The 20,955-nt window shown below is 40.9% G+C and overlaps 1 protein-coding gene and 1 long non-coding RNA gene across 6 annotated transcripts; one reads left to right on the top strand and one right to left on the bottom strand.

Moving 5' to 3' along the window:
• Positions 1 to 1,689: 1,689 nt before the first annotated feature.
• Positions 1,690 to 13,137, bottom strand: GTSE1 (G2 and S-phase expressed 1). Of its 5 annotated transcripts, none has more exons than XM_037389908.1 (12): positions 13,041 to 13,137; positions 12,023 to 12,110; positions 11,242 to 11,299; positions 10,546 to 11,161; positions 9,157 to 9,327; positions 7,622 to 7,769; positions 6,037 to 6,414; positions 5,792 to 5,849; positions 5,130 to 5,378; positions 3,747 to 3,927; positions 3,000 to 3,140; positions 1,690 to 2,106 (listed from the first exon to the last, which is right to left on the bottom strand). In XM_037389908.1, the coding sequence occupies exons 2-12, from the start codon at positions 12,099 to 12,101 to the stop codon at positions 2,023 to 2,025; spliced, it is 2,163 nt and encodes a 720-aa protein (XP_037245805.1). In that variant the 5' UTR covers positions 12,102 to 12,110; positions 13,041 to 13,137; the 3' UTR covers positions 1,690 to 2,022. The 5 variants fall into 5 exon arrangements, with proteins under 5 accessions (XP_037245805.1, XP_037245808.1, XP_037245807.1 ...); XM_037389911.1 differs by having other exon boundaries at positions 12,041 to 12,110; XM_037389910.1 differs by lacking the exon at positions 13,041 to 13,137 and adding an exon at positions 12,935 to 13,008.
• A 4,011-nt stretch (positions 13,138 to 17,148) lies between these two features.
• LOC119149251 lies at positions 17,149 to 19,098 on the top strand. The gene is made up of 2 exons (XR_005104628.1): positions 17,149 to 17,243; positions 18,484 to 19,098. It is a non-coding gene; the product is annotated as an uncharacterized LOC119149251 (long non-coding RNA).
• Positions 19,099 to 20,955: the final 1,857 nt, after the last annotated feature.

Raw genomic sequence — 20,955 nt, 5'->3', positions numbered from 1 at the left:
CGGGGAGCGCCCCGGGGCGCCTCCCGCCTTCGCCCCTCGCAGCAGGGAAGCGGGGCCGGTGCCCGCGGCCGCAGGAGGGGAGGGGCAGGGAGCGCCGCATTGCTAACGCCGCCGGAGCGGCCGCTGCGCTTCAGGGCAGCCAGAGCCCTGGAACACATCCTCCAGCCACGACCCCTGCAACCGACCCTGAACAACAGGACTCGAAAAACTGAACGGAAAAAGGAAGACCCAGACATCCGTCTCCCTTTGATCACTTCAAGGGCGCTATCACTTCTTAAGCCAAAGGCTGTCCCCCTGGCCCAGTTGCTACCACAGAGCAGTCCTGTGGCCCAGGCCAACGCGCTTCAGGCATCTCCAGCTGCGCAAGCAACTGACTCATACCTTGAAGGTTGGGATTTGGCTCTTAGCTGAGGACACATGAAGCCACCAGTGTCTGAACTCCAGCAAGCAGTTAGACCAGTCAGACCAGTCAATAGAAGTAGTGAATCCCAGAAGCATTGAGCCAGCCAGGTCCCACCTGCCACATTCAGGTGTTTCAACTGGCAGGTAACACCTGCTGGTTCCCAAGTTGTCATGGTCACACTCAAAACCAGGATTTAGATCTGCTGCCTGCAAAAGCATACATTCAAAAAAGGTAGTTCAACGGGCACAGAACTCTTGACGCTTCTGCAAGCCCTTGAAGTCTAGGGCATAAATTAATCTACCTCTTTTTTAAGATATCACAAATACATCACACAAGACATGACCTTTTTTCTTAAGTGTCTCCCTCTGTTTCAATTAAATATATGACCAAGCTCATTTCTCCCCCCTGTTTAAAGACTAGTTGAGGACCTGGTTTGAGTATTGCTTTTAACTGCACAGCACTCAGTTGAAGCAACCCTCTTGCTTTTCACAGAAGGAAAGCAGGAACAAAGAAAGCATAGACATTACACATCTTTATGGCTCATTTGGCAGGATCAGGTGACATGGCTGTTTCCTCTGAGTTTGAGTCTTCACCATCTGGCCAAAGGCCTTCATTCAGAACAGTCTGACACTGCAGTCAACTACAGAAAAGGCAACTGTGCTGGCAAAGAAAGCAAGTGCCTTCAGATAAAGCCAAGGCAGCAGCCTTGTTCAGCATCAAAATGTTTGACAAACTCATCTGAACACTTCTTCCTACTTAACACCAACAACCAAGCATCTCCAACAACCACCACTTTTTGAATTAAACAGCTGAAAATCCATTTCCCTTTCTTGATAAACTTTCATAAATATATTATGCTAGAAGTCTCTGCTCTCCAAGACATGCTTGTTGCTTCCACATTTATGGACTACTACTGTGTGCCTTTTCATTTCCATTAACTTCCATGTATTATCTATGCGTGGCAGTCAGGTAAGAAAGTGGTTTTCTGTTCTTTGACAGTGAGAAAGGATGAATCTAACCTTCAAATATCAACACTAACAAGCTGTTTCTCCTTTGAATCACATGTTCAGCTCTTGCTGTTAAGTGTGTTCCACTAGCATTCAACAATGGAATGTTATTATTCCAACAATGGAATAAAACATTTATTTCCAAACTTGCTACATTTTTACATACCAAAACTAGCCCAAAAGTCTACCAGCCTTTACCTGCATCTTAACATTTGGAAGTGAAATGCTAAAGTAGGCTAACCAAAGCCTGTAAAAAAAAGTTGCTATTTTGTACAACAGTTTGTTAAACAACTAATTTATTTTAAATTAAATCTTTGTTGCACACAGGGGATACAGAATCAAAACACAATTGGTAGGAAGGTTCCATTACAGAGAACATACCTTTCTGCCCTAGAGCAAGACAGTTTAAGTACATCCATTGCAGCACATCCATAGACAGAACCATTAATCAGACTCTGCTTGACTATATCAAGACTTAGAATTCTATTGTATTAATGCAGCTCATCAGATAATGAATAGCCATCTTCAAAAAAAAAAACTGTATGCGAGAAGAGTAGCACCTAAACACTTTACAGATCACAGATGCCAAGCATTCTTCATTTCATCTCTAGTTCAGAACTTGAGTAGAGGGGAATCCTGATTTTCTTTGTTCACATCAGGACTCAGAGTGATAAGAGGCGAACTGAAATCGATCAGCTGAAAGAAAAACATTAAAATTTAGGTATTGTAGCCAGCCATTGTACATAACTACTATAATAACATATTACCACTGCTAGCCTTCAAGTACCTTTTTTGTTTAGGATTCCTATTAGTATCCAGAAGACAGATACAAGCACCACACTCAAACTTTTAGTTTCAGGTTTTTAAACATGTAGCTCATTCTTAGACAAGTGCAAGCTTCTCACAAGGTATTGCCCGTACCCACCTTAAAAGCCTAAAAGCCTTTTCTAAATTTCACTACTATGCATATTCAAGTGACAGTGTCATCCAGGCAGAGCAGAGTACTTCTGAACATCTCTGAACATGCCCCCACAAGCCAGACTTCTGTGATCCTCTTTTGAGGAACTTTGAAGGACCCGATACTAAATTGATCCCAGCTACACCTGATGTCATCAAAGGCTACATCCTCATCATTAGCACCATTCATCTGACAACATCTAAAGGCATCTACCTTCAACCCACTAGTGTACAAAAAACACTTGCCCAGAAATGCTTGTCAAACATAGAACTGAAAATTTGCAAGAAAACAAAAACAAGAGTCAGCATGCCTACTCTACCGAAGACAGCATTCGCTTCCTTCTTCAGAAGAGTTTCATTCTTTAAGAACTGCTTTAAACATTAGGTTCTTTCTTCATCCTCCTCCTCTTCCTATTTGCAGATTCACTGAGCTCCAGTTTAGAACACACTGAGTTGAAACATCATGTTCTCGTTCCTTACAAGCACCTTAGTATGTAGTATCATACTGAACATATTGAGCTAATAGTAAATAATTCTCACAGCATTGGGAGCTGCTTTGTAGGCAAGTTATGTGGAGCCAGTTGACTTTTTCTGCTAGCCTATTTGCACCAGAAGATTTGAATATAACTTACCTTTACTTGCCCCGAGAGTGTAGGCTTTAAAGGAGTAATCTTATTCACTTCGGGAGTATTGGAAAGGTCAATCAGAGGTCTACATTCACATTCTAGAGCATGTGGGAGAGATTTGTCTACTCCAATATCTACCAGTAAGGCCTCAAAAAAAAAAACAACATAGTTACGGTTTTCCCCCCTGTTCTCCATGTTTCCTTCATAAACATTTAGGCAGTCAGTCAGTTTAGCTTATACAGCTGTAATAACTACAGGAAAGGCTTAATGTATAGGTTGGGTATTTTTCATGCAGGATTGTTTGCAAACAGTGTAAAAACCTCAGCTCTTGCTCTGCCAATGGAGAACATCACAAATAGGGAAAATATAGCAAGACAAAGAAAAAAGCTCCTTGAGGCATAAAACAATTTTTCACTTAAAGTAAAATTTTAAATCCTTTAATATTTAAATGACTACAGTTATTATGTCATGTTACTTTTCTAATCAAATCCACAAGGATTCCACAGCACTTACCCAGAAGTGGAAATTTAATATGAAATCTGCAAATACTTGACCATTCATCTTTGATATAGGAACAAACTTAATGGAAACAGTTCAGTGCTAAAAAAGACACTAGAGGGTGCCCATGCTTAATCCATTTTTAACTTCAGGTGTACTGAACTGGTTTTCCTACTTACCCCTCATCTTGAAATAATTCTGTTTTCAAACAGTTTACACTTTTCTACAGAACTACTAAGTAATGTTAGCTCTTACCTCAGTCTGTTTCTCTTCAGCCAGCTGCTTTTGTATTTCAACCTCTTTTAATTCATTTTCTACTAGTTCTGTAGCAGTTTTGTCTGGTGAGAAGTTAAGCACAAGAGGTAGCACAGGTGGAGGAAATACATCATCTTCTGAAGACAACATCTGTGTCTTACTCTCCTTTGTCTGTTTAGAGCTAGGGAAAAGAGCATTGGCAATGGTAGTTCACACTGATTAAAGAACTCTGTTAGAAGACACACAAGCTAATACCCTAGCATCATTTTCTCCTTTTTACCCTAAGTTTTAGTGACCAAAAGGCTTCCCATATTTTCATCCCAAAGTATACTAGTTACCTACAAAATACAAGATATTTTATGCTGCAATAAATTTATAGCCCACTCATGCAAAAAAACCCAAGAGCTAATGATTTCGGGATGACGAAGATTTTAATCTTAAGTGAAATATGCATGCAGCCCAAGGTTCACACATAGGATTTTGGATTTTTTTAGACTTTTAAGGAACAAATAGCAAACAAGTACTGATACTGCATATCACTGAGCAACCCACTTGAGTCCCTGTGGAGAGGAAATACTGACGCTGGCTGGAGGACCAGGCATTGTAATGTGATATATGATAAATCATTGTAAAGTTGAGTCTTTCCTTGGCAGAAAACACTATGTTGGATACTTAGCCTAAGTAACATGACATACAGGAAGAGCTTTCTAGCCATGAATCATTCCTACTTTCATATTGTTGTTCTTCACCAACCATGAAGCAAGCCTGCATACATATATATGGTACCTGTGAGAAGCTGTTGTGCTGATGATATGAAGGCAACATTATTTTCACAGAAAACAAATGTAACTAACAGTGTAGGATTCACCCATTCTGCAAGCAATTAATTCAATTGAAATGTAGGTAAGCCTGCTGAGAAACTAAACTTCAGTTGACTATCCTTAGCTTTTTGACTGATGCTTTAAAGCATAATTTTGCAGAAGCATTGGCAACAGTCTAAGACAAAGTTAACAGTAATACGTATTTTAACCAGTTACTTCCTTCATCAGGAGGCAATAGCAAAACAACACAAACACCAAATCTGATTTCAGTCAGAGCAACAGATACAAGTTTTAGGCTGTCTGCTAGCTCAATAAATACAAATAACATCCCGTTAGAGGTTATAATTCTTTAATGTTAGATATCAACTTATCTCAGTAAGGCTTACAGTATTTTACTAGTCATAAAAATATAAATATTTATTAGTCCTATACAACATCTATGTTCAAATGCTGTATTCTAACATTTAGCAGAGGTCCTTGAAACCTGAAAGCCATCATTAAAACTCATTTAGAAGTAGTTGGCCTACAATACTAATTTCATATATGAAGGTTTCTGTCTTACCCAGCCATAAGCATCTTTTTGGTAGAAAAGCTGCTACTTCGGTGAACAGATACAGTATGTGGAGAAAACACCATTCTTGGTGCAGTTTTAGGAGTCACTGCTGGAAATCCTGAGATACGATGAACAGGTGTAGGTAAGCCAGACTGTTTCAGACTGGCAGGAGTCACAGAGGCAGAACTCTCCAGAAAACAAGAATTCTGAAAGATGTCATCTCCTGAGGCTTTCACAGGAGTGCTAACTGCCATGGCACTAAGAAAGGAACATGCATTAGCCAAAAGCTTCTAGAAACAGTTCTATTCAAACTATTCTACTAAAAAAAAGAGATCAGTTTCCCTTTGGTCAGTAAGAGAACTGTAATCATCATAAAGTTTTAAACACAGCATAGCAAGAGCTTTTATTTCACAATAATTCTTTTATGAATGGCTCTAGTCTATTTAGCACTGCAAAGAAACCCCTCTTCTTCTGAAGAGAGTTGGGGTGTTGTGTGTTCCATTTACTTTTGAGGTTTTGTTTTAAATCCATTCCAATAAGCATTAACGCAGCTCACCTGGAGAGACTCAAGGGACTAGATAATGAAGTTAGAACTTCTAAAAACTGTTACAACACCCAACCACATTGCATTCAAAGAAGTATGCCATGTTCAATTTTCAGTTAAGCCCTACCTTCCAAGTGTGCCACAAAATGTTAATCCAAGAGATGATGTTGCTTTTGGTGCTGTATCTAAAGAGAAGAGTTTTGTTAATTGCTAGCCAGATTATATTTTTTTTAGTAACATACCTTGCACTTACAATACTAATTCTTTTCAAGAGATGGAAAAGAGTGTAATGAAACAAATAAAAAGCATTCAAAGTAACATTTGCTTTTAACAGCCAGGCTAGAACACAGGTCATGCAAAGTATGCACCTACCTCCAGTCTTCACTGGAACCTTAGTCTGACTTGTAGGAAAGGACAAAACTGTAGCCTTGGCCTTTGGACATTGACTTCCTTTTGCTGCACTTCCATCTTTATTCTGCAGACGTAACTTCTGCAGACTGGGAACAGAGCTTAGCCTCTGAGTTCCACTGCCTACAGCCTCAGATGATATTGCAGAAGCTGAAGATTTAGACAAGCTTACAGGTCTAGATATTCTGGGAGCACTAACAGATCTTGCTTGCTTCCTGGATTTCTCAGTGTTGGCAGCCTGCAGAGATGACACGCTGGTAGGTCTGACAAGGGCCAGCCTGTTTGTACTGGATGAAATCTTAGAACCATTCACACTAGCTTTTGAAGACGTGCTTGATTTTCCTGAAATAGAAAGTTAAGTTTTATTTCCGAATCATCACTTATTGCTAAGGTTTTGACTAGAGGAATTATGCTCACATAGGAAAAAAACCCAGCAAATTACAGCATTTAAATTCTTGTTCAAACAAAAAATTTAAGAACACAAATAACTACTGAAAACTTACTCCCTGAATTGCCCACCAGTTTTGTCTGTTTTAGAAAGCCTCCTCACCAAATTTCTGAATCACTGCAATCAGTGAAAAGAATATTCTTCAAGGAATGCCAGAACAGCTTGCAGATTCAAGTTACATTTTCAACATTTTCCCCCAGCATAGTTTCACTCTGTTCCCTTAAAAAGGCATTCAAGAAGGTAATAGTTCAAGTTATGGGGATTAACACCACGGGCTGAAATACTCCACGCATGCTTTTCTGTTTTCTGTATGGTTCTTGCTTTTAGTCTGTATGTTACTTCCATTAATAGGATGAATCCTGATGCTTCTAATCATATAAAATAATTCTTATTAAGCTTTAACTTTTACTAATACATTATCCATCCAGAAACAAAGCACAAAATAAAAGTTTGTATCAACTTGGTATCTTGATAGATCTACAAGAACTGTGATGCTTACATCTCTCAGTATTTTTAGGAGACTATTTTTCTGATCCTTTCATGCTTACTGAGAGGGTCAAATTGATGTCCTCCTCATAGTATAAGCCTCTTGGTTGTATTCAGTTATTTCCCCAGAGGTTTTTTCCAGTCTGCTTGAGTAAGTCGCATAATTTTATTAGGCTTACAGAAACTTCAAACTAGGACTTCCACCTCCCTTCTCCATTTCAGTTGTTTTGGTGGTGGTCGTTTGTTGTGGGTTTTTTTTTAATTCAAGTTAGACAAGTTTGCAGCACTCAGCTCACACGCTTGGCTATAACAGAGATCATGTGCAAGAAGAACAGGTTTCATGAGGCATTGCTTACTTTCTAGTTGTGTCAGACCCTCCCACACAGGCATCAGGCTTACAGGAATCTAGTTTCTACAAATCATAGAATTCTAAGATTTATCTTTAGTCCACAGGGGTTTATTGGGCTAGCCTACAAAATCTTACTCCCCATACAAAGCATTTCTTACTGCTTCTATATACTGGACACCATTAAAACATATCCAAACCCACAGTCCAAGATATGCTTAGCAATTCAAAATGGATTTGTGGCACAAATCGGTATTAAGAGTGATTACCATTTTTTCCTATGGGAGAAAAGGGTAAACTTGAATCCAGACTTGAGTTCATGCTGAAAACTGATGATGAAGAAGATGAAGTAGTCTTTGTTGTGAGACCACTGGCAACACCAGGAAGTTTCATATGTGTTATCTTCTTCAAGCCAGGCTGAGTCAGAGAATATAGTTTATTCAAAAGCAAAAGCACTATTTAACATAATACTTTGATATGCTTTTTCTTGATATTTTAGCTTTTTATTTGTGAATTTTAGAGAATCTCCCTCCTCAGATTAAAGTTTAAAAAGTAGATTTTCTTAGTTCCATTACATCTGGGTTATTATACAGACTGGAACATCAGATCTAAGAGGTAGACTGTTATTTTTATTCTTGCCACAAACTTGAGTATGGACTTAAAAGAGATTAAAGAATAAAAGGAGTAACCCCAGGCACCTGTGTACACTAGGCACTAACCAGCTGGAAACCAGCTTTGCAGAAAAGGCCCTTGAGAGTGCTGGCGGACAAGCTGGACCTGAGGCAGCAATGTGCTCTTGCAGCAAAGAATGCTAACAGTATCCTGGGCTGCATTAGGAAGAGTGTTGCCAGCAGGCTGAGGGAGGTGACCCTTCCCCTCTGCTCAGCACTGGGGAGGCCACACATGAAGATGTGTCTACCTTTCAGGCACCCCAGTATAAGAACCATTTGGAGCTACTGGAAAGAGTCCAGCAAAGGGCCACTAAGATGATAATGATTAAGGGACCAAAGCATCTGCCATTTGAGGAAATGGTTTAGAGTGCTGGGACTGTTCAGCCTAAAGAAAAGAAGGCTCAAGGTGAGTCTCATCAATATAAACAAGTATCTGAAAGGGCAGTGCCAGTGGCACCCAGTGACAGAACCAGAGGTAACTGGTACAGACTGAGACACAGAAAGTTCTGCCTCTGAACATCAAGAAACACTTTTTACTGTGAGGGTCACCAGGCACTGTGCACAGGTTGCCCAGAGAGGTTGAGCCGCCTCATCCTTAGATATATTCAGGGTCTGTCTGGACATGATCCTGGGCAACCAACACTAGGTGGCTGTGCTTGAGCAGAGGGTTGGACCAAACCAAGAGGTCCCTTCCAACCAGTCACCATCCTGTGGTTCACTGAAGTGGCACGCAGCATGGAAGCAGGTTTCTAATGCTTCAAAACAACTCCTGACAGCTACAGGTATTCTACCTTCATACAAGTTATGGCAGCTTTTTCATATGCTTTAGTTACCTACACACATCAAAAGCTTTGTTCCCCACAGAAAACTGCTGATCACTGACCTTCAGCTAGCGCTTTAAAAACAAAGGTAATGCTTATTAATCCAGTACATTTATAGTTGCTCTTAATTATGTTCATTCTATTATAGATGTGGAACACATTCAAGAACAGCAATTATAGAACAGAAACTACTTTTTCTTAAAACCATTATACACAGAGATATAGCTTTAAATTATAAGGTAAACTATATTCAGTTTCTTTTTATTGGAACACCACAACAATTATTTCCCTATTAATAATGCTTGCCATTACCTTACTTGGTGCAGGAAGGGCTTTTTTGCCTTGCACTGAGGAACTGCCACTGAATGAAGACTCAAAGACATCTGAAGCAGCACTAGATTTATCAGAAATTAGATCTTCAGATGATCCCATGCTGTTCAAGTCTCTTTTTGTAGAAATACTACTATGTTTCCCTGGTTTGGGCTGCAAATTTCAACGCAACAGTTTAAAAATTACTAGTGTTTCTAGAAAATGCTATAAAGCTTTTTTACACAAGTTAATTTTGTTAAGAAACAACAACAGTCAATGAAGAAGCCTTTGAACCCAGACAAGTCCTTAGTCTTTACACTAATATAGTTTAAGGTTAGTCTAGCGAGTATATTTGTGAAGTACTAGAACATACTTGAACCCAGATATTGAGCATCAACCTAAGGACAGCACTGCAACAATTCATCAGCACAGATTTCATACAATCATGTTTATCTACATACTGTAACCGCTGTTCCTTACAACTACGAGATCATAGTTTAATTCATATTCTTCTGCTTCACTTTAGCTTTCCAAACTATGAGATGTTACAATAGCAGACTGAATCATCCAAGCTGTCTATTTAGACAGTGGGCTACAATTTGTCTAGTTAAAACATTAAGACTGCCTTTTCTTATAGCACCCAAAAAATCAGGAGATTTATGTCATACAGGAATCAGAGGGTCCTCTATTTTCTGTAGGTGATAAGTTTCCAAGGAGCTAATATCACATTTCCAGTAACGCCTGCAGTACATACTGGACCCTAAGCCATAAGATGTAGAGCAACAAAATCCAGAAGATATCTAGAGACTGGGATTTGAGTACACAAGGTCACTAACAACCGTGTCCTTGCTATCCTAGGATAACATTTCCAGCTGGTCACATAGCCACATCTTAAATGTAACACCATTAATCAGTGCTTTTCGTGATTGAGACAAGTCACAGACAGAACTAGAGTTAAAAGATTCTCCTGTCCTATTGAAATAATTGTGGGTTTCCCCCCACCACCACCTCCATTGACAAGGGTTAACAGTAAACAAAGCCATTTTTGCACATGAAGTCACTAAGAATAGTGCAGTAATTTTAGCAGCAACAAATCAGTGTTTAAACTGAAGCCGGAATGATGGTATTCGCAAAACCAGAATGCAGTGGAAAAGAAATTTGCCTGCAGATGCTCTTCATTGTCTTAACAGTTAAACAAGTTGGCTACTATACCATAGTATCTACCCTGTCTTTTCTTTTTTATATACAATAATGTTTGCTTCCTAAGGATCTTATGACACAGATAAGCATCAGAAGATTAAGTTCACTTTTAAAAATAAAAGCATGTAGACAGTTTAAAACACACAAAGGCCATGTTTAAAGAAAACACTGTTGCCCAGAAGCTATCTTTACCTTTCCAATAGTCAAATTGCTTCTGTCAAGAGTAGATGAAGGTTTTGCCATTGACAGTTCACCAGTTGTCTTCATATTTCTTTCCTTAGTTTTCTGTTCTTCTGTCAGAGGTGAATCAGTTATTTTTATAGGAGATACACAATTTTTAACAGGGCTTCTGTTTGGAGGAGTATAAGGAACATATGTTTTGTCACCTGACAAAAGTTTATCCGATTCCTTCTGAAAACAAGGTGGCAGCTGACATGCTGGGCTATCCTGCACACAGTATGTCTCCCTTTTAACAGCCCTGGGACTTTTCGCTATATTTTGATTTCTCAGCATTTTCAATTTTGACTTTGAGTCCTCCACAAATTTTTCTATAATCTTGTTTTCTCGTTCTTCTGACTGGCTTATTTTAGTCTGTTCATTCTTGCTTCCAGTCTCTATTTGCAGTGCTAATAAATGAGCTTCTTTGAAAATTTCCACAAATTTCTCGCCTGTAAGTGGGCTCCACGCGAGTTTATCATCAGAAGCAGACACATTCTCTTTTTTAGCAATTTGATTTGCTTCAATATTGACAGCAACACATTTTTCTTTGTGTCTCAAAGGTCCAAAAAAAACTTCATCTTCACTTCCACTAAAAAGAAAAACATGTCAGCCCAGCACCTTACATGTGTCCATTTTAAAGGTAGGTTTACCTGTAAACCCTTCACTTACCTTGCTGGAGACAGTGAAAGGTCAAAATCAAACTTTTCATCAGACAGAAGAGGAAAATCTGAAATTGTAACAAGGATTTTGTCACAGCAGGGATTTGCAATAAAAACAACTGCACTATACTTTGACAATTTGGTGAAGCTAACGTCAGATGGCAAAAAAAGTTTAATTAGTTTAAATAATTAAAGCAATAAAAACATGTCTTAGGTCAAGCAAATTGAAGGTAAACTATGACTGACCATAATTTTGATAGATGCTCAAATACCATGAAAGATCTTAATGCTAATTTCTGTGCATCTGTAATAGGAACATGGGATCTGACTGTGGGAAAGCCTCCAATGAAGAAAAGTGAGACTATATAATCTAGACCTATATGACAATGCAGCTGTCCTATAAGTCAGTTCTTTTCTGGTTCAGATTACCAGAGGACAGTAACAGGAGTCAGTGAGAAAGGTTAGTTTTCCTGTTAACCAATGTATACACCAAATATTAATCAAATCTGCAGCAGACAAATAAGGAAAAGGGATGAGCTCAGATTAGATATACAGAAGAGAGGCTGATGACATCATGATGCTGCTAGGCATGCTCTCTAACACCAATGCTCCACAAGCACTCGAGGAGGCTAGGCTTGTAAGTCTGAGAGTGGCAACATCAGCCCATCCAAGGAAACCAGTACACAGAACAAGATATAAAGCAGATACAGAATGCCTACTGATCTGAACTGTCTTAACATTTAATAAGGGATACACCAGGTAGAGAGTATCCCAGCATGTTCTCCACCTACCATTGCTCACGCAAATACCTGTTTTTTCTTCAATCACATGACTCAGAGAATGTGTTGCCATTTCTTTCCCTTCCTCCATCTGGAGTGTCTGGAAAATATATTATTAGCTATGCAGTAGGTTTAAAATACAACAATAAGGTCAGAGTTTTCAGATACTGCCAAATTAGCAAGGTGGTAAACATTGCCTTTGAAGGCTTACATTTAGGGACAGCTATGCAAACATGGTCTATGGGATGTCACGCATCTCACCATCCTTTCTCGAAACATGCCATCAAATTACCTGAGATTATGTATATGTGAGGCATTACAACCTCTGTAAAAAGCCTTCAAATAAAACAGTGATGCCTAGGATTTCTTAAATTCCTTAACACAAACTCTGTGTTCAGCAACTAAATTCATCATATGAGCATAGCTGCAATGGGCAACACAGCTAGCCATTTGCAGCAGAACACTGCCACCCCCAACTTTTCACAGCTCTAATTCGAGACTGGCGTCCTCCGGCAGAGCAAATACGTGCCGTACTTAAAGGCAGGGCCTTTCACTTGCGGACAGAAACCCATCACACCCGATCTTCTGTACCTTAACACGACCCGCCCAGGCTTTGCCATGAGGTTGCCAGCAGACCCTCAGTAGCGCCTGCGGGGCCGCTAGGCTAGAAAGATTATTAATGCGGAGCACGGGCCCACCAGAACTGGTCCCTCGCGGGACAGCTCAGCAGAGCCCACCAGGGCCAAAAGGGCCGCTCCGCACCCCCCCCCCAGACTCCCGGGGGAGAGGCGGCCCGGCGTGCGCGGAACCGCCCACAAACCACCCAGAGCCCCGCGAGCAGCCGCCCGCCGACCTCCCGCTAACCCACCTCAGGCGGGCTCGCCTAGACCTCCCCCGACCGCCACGGCCCCCCTGCAGCCGGACCTTGAGGGAAGGCCTCCGAACACCACACCGCAGCGCGGGGGAAGCGGCTGGGACCACCAGAGGCCCAGGCCAGTAGCCACCACCCCACGCCGCTTACCTGCATTACCTGCACGAGGGCGCAGAGCGCAGAGCAGCACGGTGATGCCGCCGGGACGTTTGAAATCGCGCCCCGCTCACGTGACGCGCCCCGCACGCCCTCATTGGCAGGTTCGAACGATACCCCTCACGCGCCTGCCCCGGGGCATGCTGGGGCTTGTAGTGGGTCGGGTCTCCCCAAGGGCCGCTGGATGAGGCTGGGTCTCCCCAAGGACCGCCGGCCCCAAGAGGCCTCACTCGCGAACCGTGGCCGGTTTTTTGATATATTAAATATATGTGGTTACTCGCGGTCTGGTAGGAGCTGAGCCTCCGGAGCATCGCAGCACCCAGGGCCATCAGAGGCTGCCGCAGGCAGCCTGGGTGGCTGCCGGTGGCCGTGGGGGGGGTCACGGCCCTCCCGCGCCCTCGGGTTTCTCCGGCGCTTTCCGTGCCTCAAGGGAGGGTTCCAGCCTGGCTGTTTCATTCCCCGCTGCTTGGCGCCGCGGAGCCGGGATTGCCTGGCAGACCTGGGTGCCGCGGTGGGGGCAGCAGTGGAAGGGAACGGCAGCTGGAGCGCCTGGACATTGCCCTGGGGTTCGGGGCCCTGCCAGTGTGCAGGCCCCGCGGGGACTGCTGGCACCGCTGCCGTGCTGGCTGCGGCAGAGGGTGCAGACGGCTCCGTTTGGTTCCTCCACTCCTTCTCTGGGTGTGATTGTCAATAGTAACTCAGCTACACCGAAAGGGGTATGTAGTGGTTCCTCAGCTGACATATTTAATAGCAAGATTCTTGGATGTCAGTCCCAGCTACTGATATTGTATGAATTCACTTTTGGATGGAATAAACCTTATAGTTCAAATATAATGAATATAAGAAATATCTTCAAACGAAACTAGTAGTTGCACAACAAAAGCTACTATGAAATTCTCCGTGCAGCCCTGTACCAAGGCTAGGAACTTATATTTACTCAAAGGATGTAGGTATAGTAATTGGGTTATGTGACCATAGTTTGAAAGAAATAATTAATGAAATAACTGATGAAAGAAGGAGTCTGTTTCTCTTTCTTTAACTTTCTTTAACAAGGGGCCTGTTTATAAGTTATCCAGAGGGAGCGACTAAAAGAAACAAGCAGAAGAAACAGATGGTCGACAAGGTCATAAATTAGCTCAGACTGATAAGAACACTGCAAACTTGCAAGATCATCACATACCAGACAAAAGGTGAAAAGTACACCATGACATGGAAGACCTACGGCCTTCCTCCCAGAGACCACGGCCCACGTGTCCCCCACTGCCCAGTCCTGAAGACCCCTGCCCACAATTCTTGGAGGAATTTGCGCAAGCACAAAGGACTGAAAAGTTAATTAACATATGAAGCGAGAGTAGGCGGGGTTGTGTAATGAATATGTATAGGCATTAATTGAATATTGTTTCATTGTATAAATATAAGATAATTAGTTACTTTAGACATGCACGTTAGGTGGAAGGATCCCCCGTGCATCCAGCGCTGCCAATAAAGGATACTCAGTCACTAAGAAATTTTGACTACGTTCTTTAAATCACTACTGTGAATTAATAAGGACTGACTGATAGATATTAAAGTAGACCCATGGCAGTAAGCAACAACAGGAAAACACTACTCCTCTACGTTTCTTCTGACATTTAATGCTGGGCAGTGCTTAGGTTTCCATTTAATTGATGCGTGGCCTTAGAAACTGCAGTTGAGTGATGTATTGTGGGTATTTTGGGATGATTTAACAATCACTGGATTGGAATTTAGCCACTGGATAAGAATCGTTAAAAATGACCTGTCTATTTTCGTATAGACAAAATATTTTGTAACCCTTTCTCTACTTGGCCACATATTATGGTACCTGTCATGGGGCTATGCAAGCAGTATATATGCAACTTGAGTATATAGCAGGTATCCCATTTATTGGCTAATATGCACAGTAAATGGCTGGGACAAATAGGCTACTAGGCTGAATATTAACATGCTCACCTCCCACCTTTCCTCCCTCACCATCACCCCAGGTGTCCCTCCTGGCTGGAAGTGGTCAGTCCAGTGGGGAAGCGTCAGACTTCATTGCTGGAAAAACAGGCCAACTGTCATTGTTACAGGGTGTCTATCTTCCAGCTTTTTATCTCAGGATTTTAAAGCTGTTCTCTTCTGTGTTTTTCTCATGGATCCTTCAATTACTATTACTGATGTAAAAATTTCAATTCTATACTTTTACTGCTCTTTTCTAGCATGGCTTTATCCTATAGAATGTCCCACTAATAGCTCAACAGCAATTTTTTTTCAGTAAGATGAGCAAGGGTCCATGTGCATGATAAAGGATCATATTCCACAAAGAAAATAATGCTAGAAGAATAAAAGTTGGGAGATCTCAAGAGTGTATTATATGACCAAAAATCTACAATCTCATACTTTTGAGATCAGGCTTGCACATACCTCCTTTTGCTTAGTTCAGTCAAAAAGTAAAAGTGTCTGTAAGAAACAGAAAAACAAGATGAAACTAATGGGGAAAGGAGCAAACAGGCCATAAGTGCTACAGATCCTAGGACTGAAACAGAAGAGTTGTATAAAGAAAACTAAAAAAATACAGGAAAAAGACACTGGACAGCTTTTATTGCACCACCTACCACTCTGTAGATGTTATTTAAGAAAACAGAATCCAAAAGTTGTAGCTGCCTATATTCTAAGGATTAGGTCTGAAAAAGCTAGAAGTGATTCAAGTCAGTAATTCTTTACTGATGTCCAAATTTCTTCCTCCAGGTCATTGTAATATTTCTATTTTTCTATATTTAATATATTACTAATAATGAAGAATGGTATCACGTCCTCAGTAGCTCCACTGATTTCATTGACACAGTTTTACTTAGCCATTAGAAGTAAACAGCAAGTGCAGTTCTACTGAAATGCATACTGACGTGCTAGACTTAGAACCAGTTTGCTTAATGGAAATGGAGACTCAAATCAGTTTCTGTAAAACAGTCATGATGTTGATGAAATTAAAAGACTGCTGAGAGTATAAGTAAACAAGCTTAGTCTTCAGTCTTAATTTTCCGGAGTGTAAGTGATATCCCAAGGCACATTTGGAAATTGCTAATTGTTTTACTAAACTAAAGGAACCAAATGTATTTATATAAAAACATAATGGTATGTGAAGAAAAGGCAAAATGCACCAGGACTACAAGTTCAGGTTTATCTTAACAGCAATTATATGTGACAATAACTTTAAAGTAACAATTAAATGAGAAATAATGTTGGGTTTGGGGTTAGGTTTTTTGACAGTTTAAAGATGATGTAAGTATGTTTTTGTTTTGGGAAAGAAGGGCTTTGGCCTGTTTTTCTAAACTACAAATATGTTTATTTACGAGCCCTACAAATAGTTACTGGACCATTGGATTTATTATACTAAAACCACCATTAACCCAGCTAATCATGCAATGCCCAACTTGTGAGAGAACTTCTGCATTGGCACAACCTCTTGTTAATTAATGGCTCCAGATGGTCAGGGAAGAATAGGATAGATGTGACTTTCTTACTAACCCTAAATGTCCAAATGCTTTCTTTTGTGCTGATATACTGCTTATTGAATATGATTTATGTTATAAAATTCAACATATTATTGCAGAAGTCATCTACTTTTTCATAGAAATGTTGGAACATTAGAGCTCGTTTAAGTGATGGTGGCTTGAAATTTCACTCCAGGCAAGTTAAACGAATTTCAATTGTAGAAAGGAACTAAGTTTTATGCCAAAATAGCCTGTGATCTAATAGAAAGTAGTTCTGAGTTACAGCTCATCCTGCATTTTTCATCACTAGCACCCTCCATCTGTGCATTACTTGTGTTGCTATGAATTTGGCAACGCTTTAGCAGTGAGCTACTGTTTATAAGAAGGGATCCCAGCATCTAAAAGAAGCCAGTCATTGGGATTACTCATTACTTGCCTTGTGAGCTGCTCCAGGGAATTTCTTGAAGAACTACGTCAAAATCAGCTTTAGAAAACCAGTAATTTGAGAACTTTGATTGACACATATCAAGTGCTGCCAGATAGCGTTGGTCAAGTTGGTGGGCTTGGAAGAAAGATGATTTTTGTTGGTACTGAGTGAAGATTTTCCTCTTTTGTGCACAGAAACGAGGATAAGAAAGGAGTTTTTCCTCTCTGCAAGAAGAAATTTGACGCATTGGGAACCCAATCACCAAAACACCATGAATGCTTCCAGGAGGTAAGCTGCACATACTGCATTCCCCTCAGGTAGCAACAGGAAAGGAAACTACTGACAGAATATTCCTGTCATGGTCTTCACATGGTGCTGCCAGATGACCATGAACTGCGTTACTTGATTTGCAGTTACACTAGATAGAAGGTAGCCCTTGTCCTGATACGAATGTTAAATGTGTATTTGTAATTCTGCAACTACTTTCTGTAAAATCTCAGCTGCAGAACTTCTGTTTTATTAATTCCCTTTTGCAGAGTGCACTTCGTAGTCTTTCATTTTTAATGAATTGGTTTTGACAGCTCTATTCCAAATGTTCATAAGTATATAAATATAATTTGTGTTTAAAAGCTCTTTACTTCTAAGCTGTATCTGTGGTAACATTTTTGGTAACTCTTACTCTTCTGTGATAATAACAGCAGGAATATGTATGAACCAGGCTGTAATACATCTAATACTTCTCAGACCTTTTCCTAAGCTACATGAAAATCACAAGCTGATTGATTTCCTTTTGGCATTCCAGTCCAGATGAAAATGTGGACATTCAACAATTTTTTCTCTTCAAAAAAAAAAGCAGCAGGCCCAGTGGGGCTTAGGAGGCAATTTTCAGTGGAGCTAACAGTAACTGGAGGTCAGTTACCACAGGCTTACACTTCTACTCTCAAACCATTTGGGAAAGGTGGCAAAGCAATGTAAAATGTTACTCCAGAGAATTCTGCAGATACACTTTGTGTAGTTACTCCTGATTGTTATCTTTGGATAATGAATTTCACCTTGACATAGAATGCCGAGGGAAGTCCCCTCTGAAGAGCAGAGATATAAACACATTATCGGAGCAGGATGCGAAGTTCATATAGCATATACTGTGCTTATTCCCATGGATTAAAGCTTTGGAAACTACTAATTTTTTTAAAACCCTGCCACTTTCATAATATGTGAAATGAAAGGGTATGTTTTTTCTCATACAACTGATCTGTATCAACAGTGAAGAGTAAGAGCACTGTGCGTCCTCTAACAAGCCCATACCCAGTCTCTCTGCCTGTCAGTGGGAGAGAAATACCAAATGGCTGGTAGATGTTTTGCATTTCCAATTATGGAAATTACTTGATTAGCCCCATCCAGTTTGAAGAGCTTTTTCCCAAATCTAGTCAATGGTACAAGGCACACTCAGGACTTCATTATAAACACTATTGAAATGTTAATAAAAAAGAATAAATTTTAATCTTGATCTTGCTTGTTGTTATGGCAGGATACATTCTCTCCGTGCTCACAGACAGAAAACCCATGGGAACAAAAGTGAGAACTGGCACAGCACCTCTGCGTTCAAGCACCAGCACGGAGATGATCTTGCTACAGTCCATACCCTTTACACAGTGATTGTCATGATCCTTCTAACGGCAATTTGGGGAGCCTGGTCAAGAAAGGATTCGTCCTTCTAGCAGCAACGTGCTTTCTTTGTCAAATATTTAAAGGAATATTTGTGTCGATTATCTATACTCAGGAGGTAAAAAAAATAATGGTCTCAGCATATTGCAGTGTCCTTAACTGCTTAAACTATTGCTACTTGTGGAACTGAATCTGTGAAGTAATTTAATAGGGAATGTACAGAACATGAATATACCTGTTTGCACTGTACACGTGTTTAGATTACCCTTCGCATGTATATGAAACTTTAAGCACAATATGCTAGTAAGAAGAGTTCAACTTATGTTTTTATTGGTCAGTGTTTTGTATATCCACCCCAGCTTTCCATTTTTGAACTGAAGTTGTCCAGTCTCTACCTCTGCTAAGATCACCTGTCCGTGGTAAAACACACACTGTAAGCAGGCAAATAATCTGCCATGTCACAACAACATAGGAAGAAGAAAGTCAATAAAAGCAGCTGTCCCTCAGGCAAAGGAAGACCTCCGAACAAGTCAAATTCTCATCTCTGTTGCTGAAGAGAGTTTATGTGGGACTGGCATCTGTGTATTTTTAACTTACAGTAATGCTTTTATAAACTCAGGAATAAAACCATGAAATAAACTGTATTTGTAAGCATCCTTTGTTGCAGAACCACCTGGCTCAGTCTTCAATCTTGTACCAATATATTTAATTCATCCTCAAGTGCTGCTTGCTTTTCCGTAATTCATTAATACCTCATGGCAGTAACAACCTCTACATACACCAGCCCAACCTTGATGGGCGACATTCCATACTCTCACTTTTTCAGGGAAGTAACTCCAATCAGAAAACCTGCAAACTTGCTGGAAATACTGCCAGTTGGCAGTCTCTGTTAAACTCTTTGTTAATTATATGGTTGTCTACTCCTGATGAGCTTGGGTTAATGGACTGGCAACTCTTGAGGGGCAGTGGCCATTGGGAAGAGTCGTCCAAGCCTTTGGAGCTTAAACTCAGCTTAAACCCAAATTTCATCATTGCCTAAACTAAAACCCAATGTCCAACAGAGAAGAGCTGCAAGACATTTTGAACACTTAGGAACAGACAGATATATGTTTGTAGTTACAAAGTACCTGTGGGCAACACAATCCTTGTAAGTGTCGTGTACCCCATTTTGGTATCCATCCATAATCAGGAGGGCTACATAAACGGAAATGTTTCTGGAAAGACCTACGTGGCATACCTCAAGGAGTGTTTACAAAGCACAGGGTAGCACCAGAGATGCCTGTGTCAGCTCTCCATGGGCAGGTGTGGGTGCTGGAATCAGCGTTCCGGTATCTGTGCAGCACTCTGCCAGTGTTACCTGACTTGGGCACACACCCTTGCTAAGATACCTCCTCGTCATGCTTTAACATGGGAGCAAAGCTTTGATGATGCTCTCTGAAGAACAGCATACAAAGGAATAATAATTAAAAAATGGATGATTAGCACATTAAATACGTTGTCATAGGAGGTAGGGACCCCAGTCATAAACCATATAGCATGAACTAATACTGCAAGTGAAAGCAAAAGGATGGTCCCTCCCTTGTAACGTATCATTGAAGTGCACAACAAGAGAAAGGGATTTAGACATTCTGACAGTAGTACGAAAAACCCCAGGCAATTGGGGCTGCATGATAGGCAATGTCCTCAGCATGCTGGAAACTTACAGTCATCAAAGCTTTTGCAGGAGAGAGGGAATTTTGACAATGGATCAAAGAGCGGTACTGAATAATCACTCATTTTGAAAAGGGTAAAGGGAGATTGCCCTAGCTGAAGTAGGCACAGAAGGAGGCCTGCAGATGCTGCTCTGAAAACACAAGGCAAAAGGGTAAGCTGAGGCTATAGGAGACCAATGTGAACTGTGAAGGGCTTTGGAAGTAAAAGCAGACAGGTAAAAGCATCTCAGGATGACAGAAGGAAGGAAGCCAGTGAACAGAGCTGGGGAGGGAGGCACACTTAACAGTGAGGGGAATTCACTCCTGCAACAGGTGCTAACGTGGACTTTGCCTTTGCTTAAGATTTTGTAGATCGGACTGGCTCTTGTTCTAACGTACATAGCTTTTAGAAACACATATTTCACTAATACTAAACACACAGCTCAGAGATGCACAGGCTACAGCTCATAAATTGAGCTGCCAGATCAGTGAACTTGCATCGCTTCTGCTGCCACCTTCGTCATGGTGGCCTGCAGATGTGGCAGCAGAGCACTCAGGACTCATCCTGATGCCAGGCAGCCTACCCTCTGCTTCTCTTTTTCCCTGCAGAACCTCTGACTGTCCCTTTCACATCACCGTAGAGA

Source organism: Falco rusticolus, chromosome 5 (genome assembly GCF_015220075.1).
Source record: "Falco rusticolus isolate bFalRus1 chromosome 5, bFalRus1.pri, whole genome shotgun sequence".
In the NCBI taxonomy this organism is placed as follows: domain Eukaryota; kingdom Metazoa; phylum Chordata; class Aves; order Falconiformes; family Falconidae; genus Falco; species Falco rusticolus.
The sequence above is the reverse complement of the archived record's forward strand: the minus strand, read 5'-3'. Positions and strand labels throughout refer to the sequence as shown.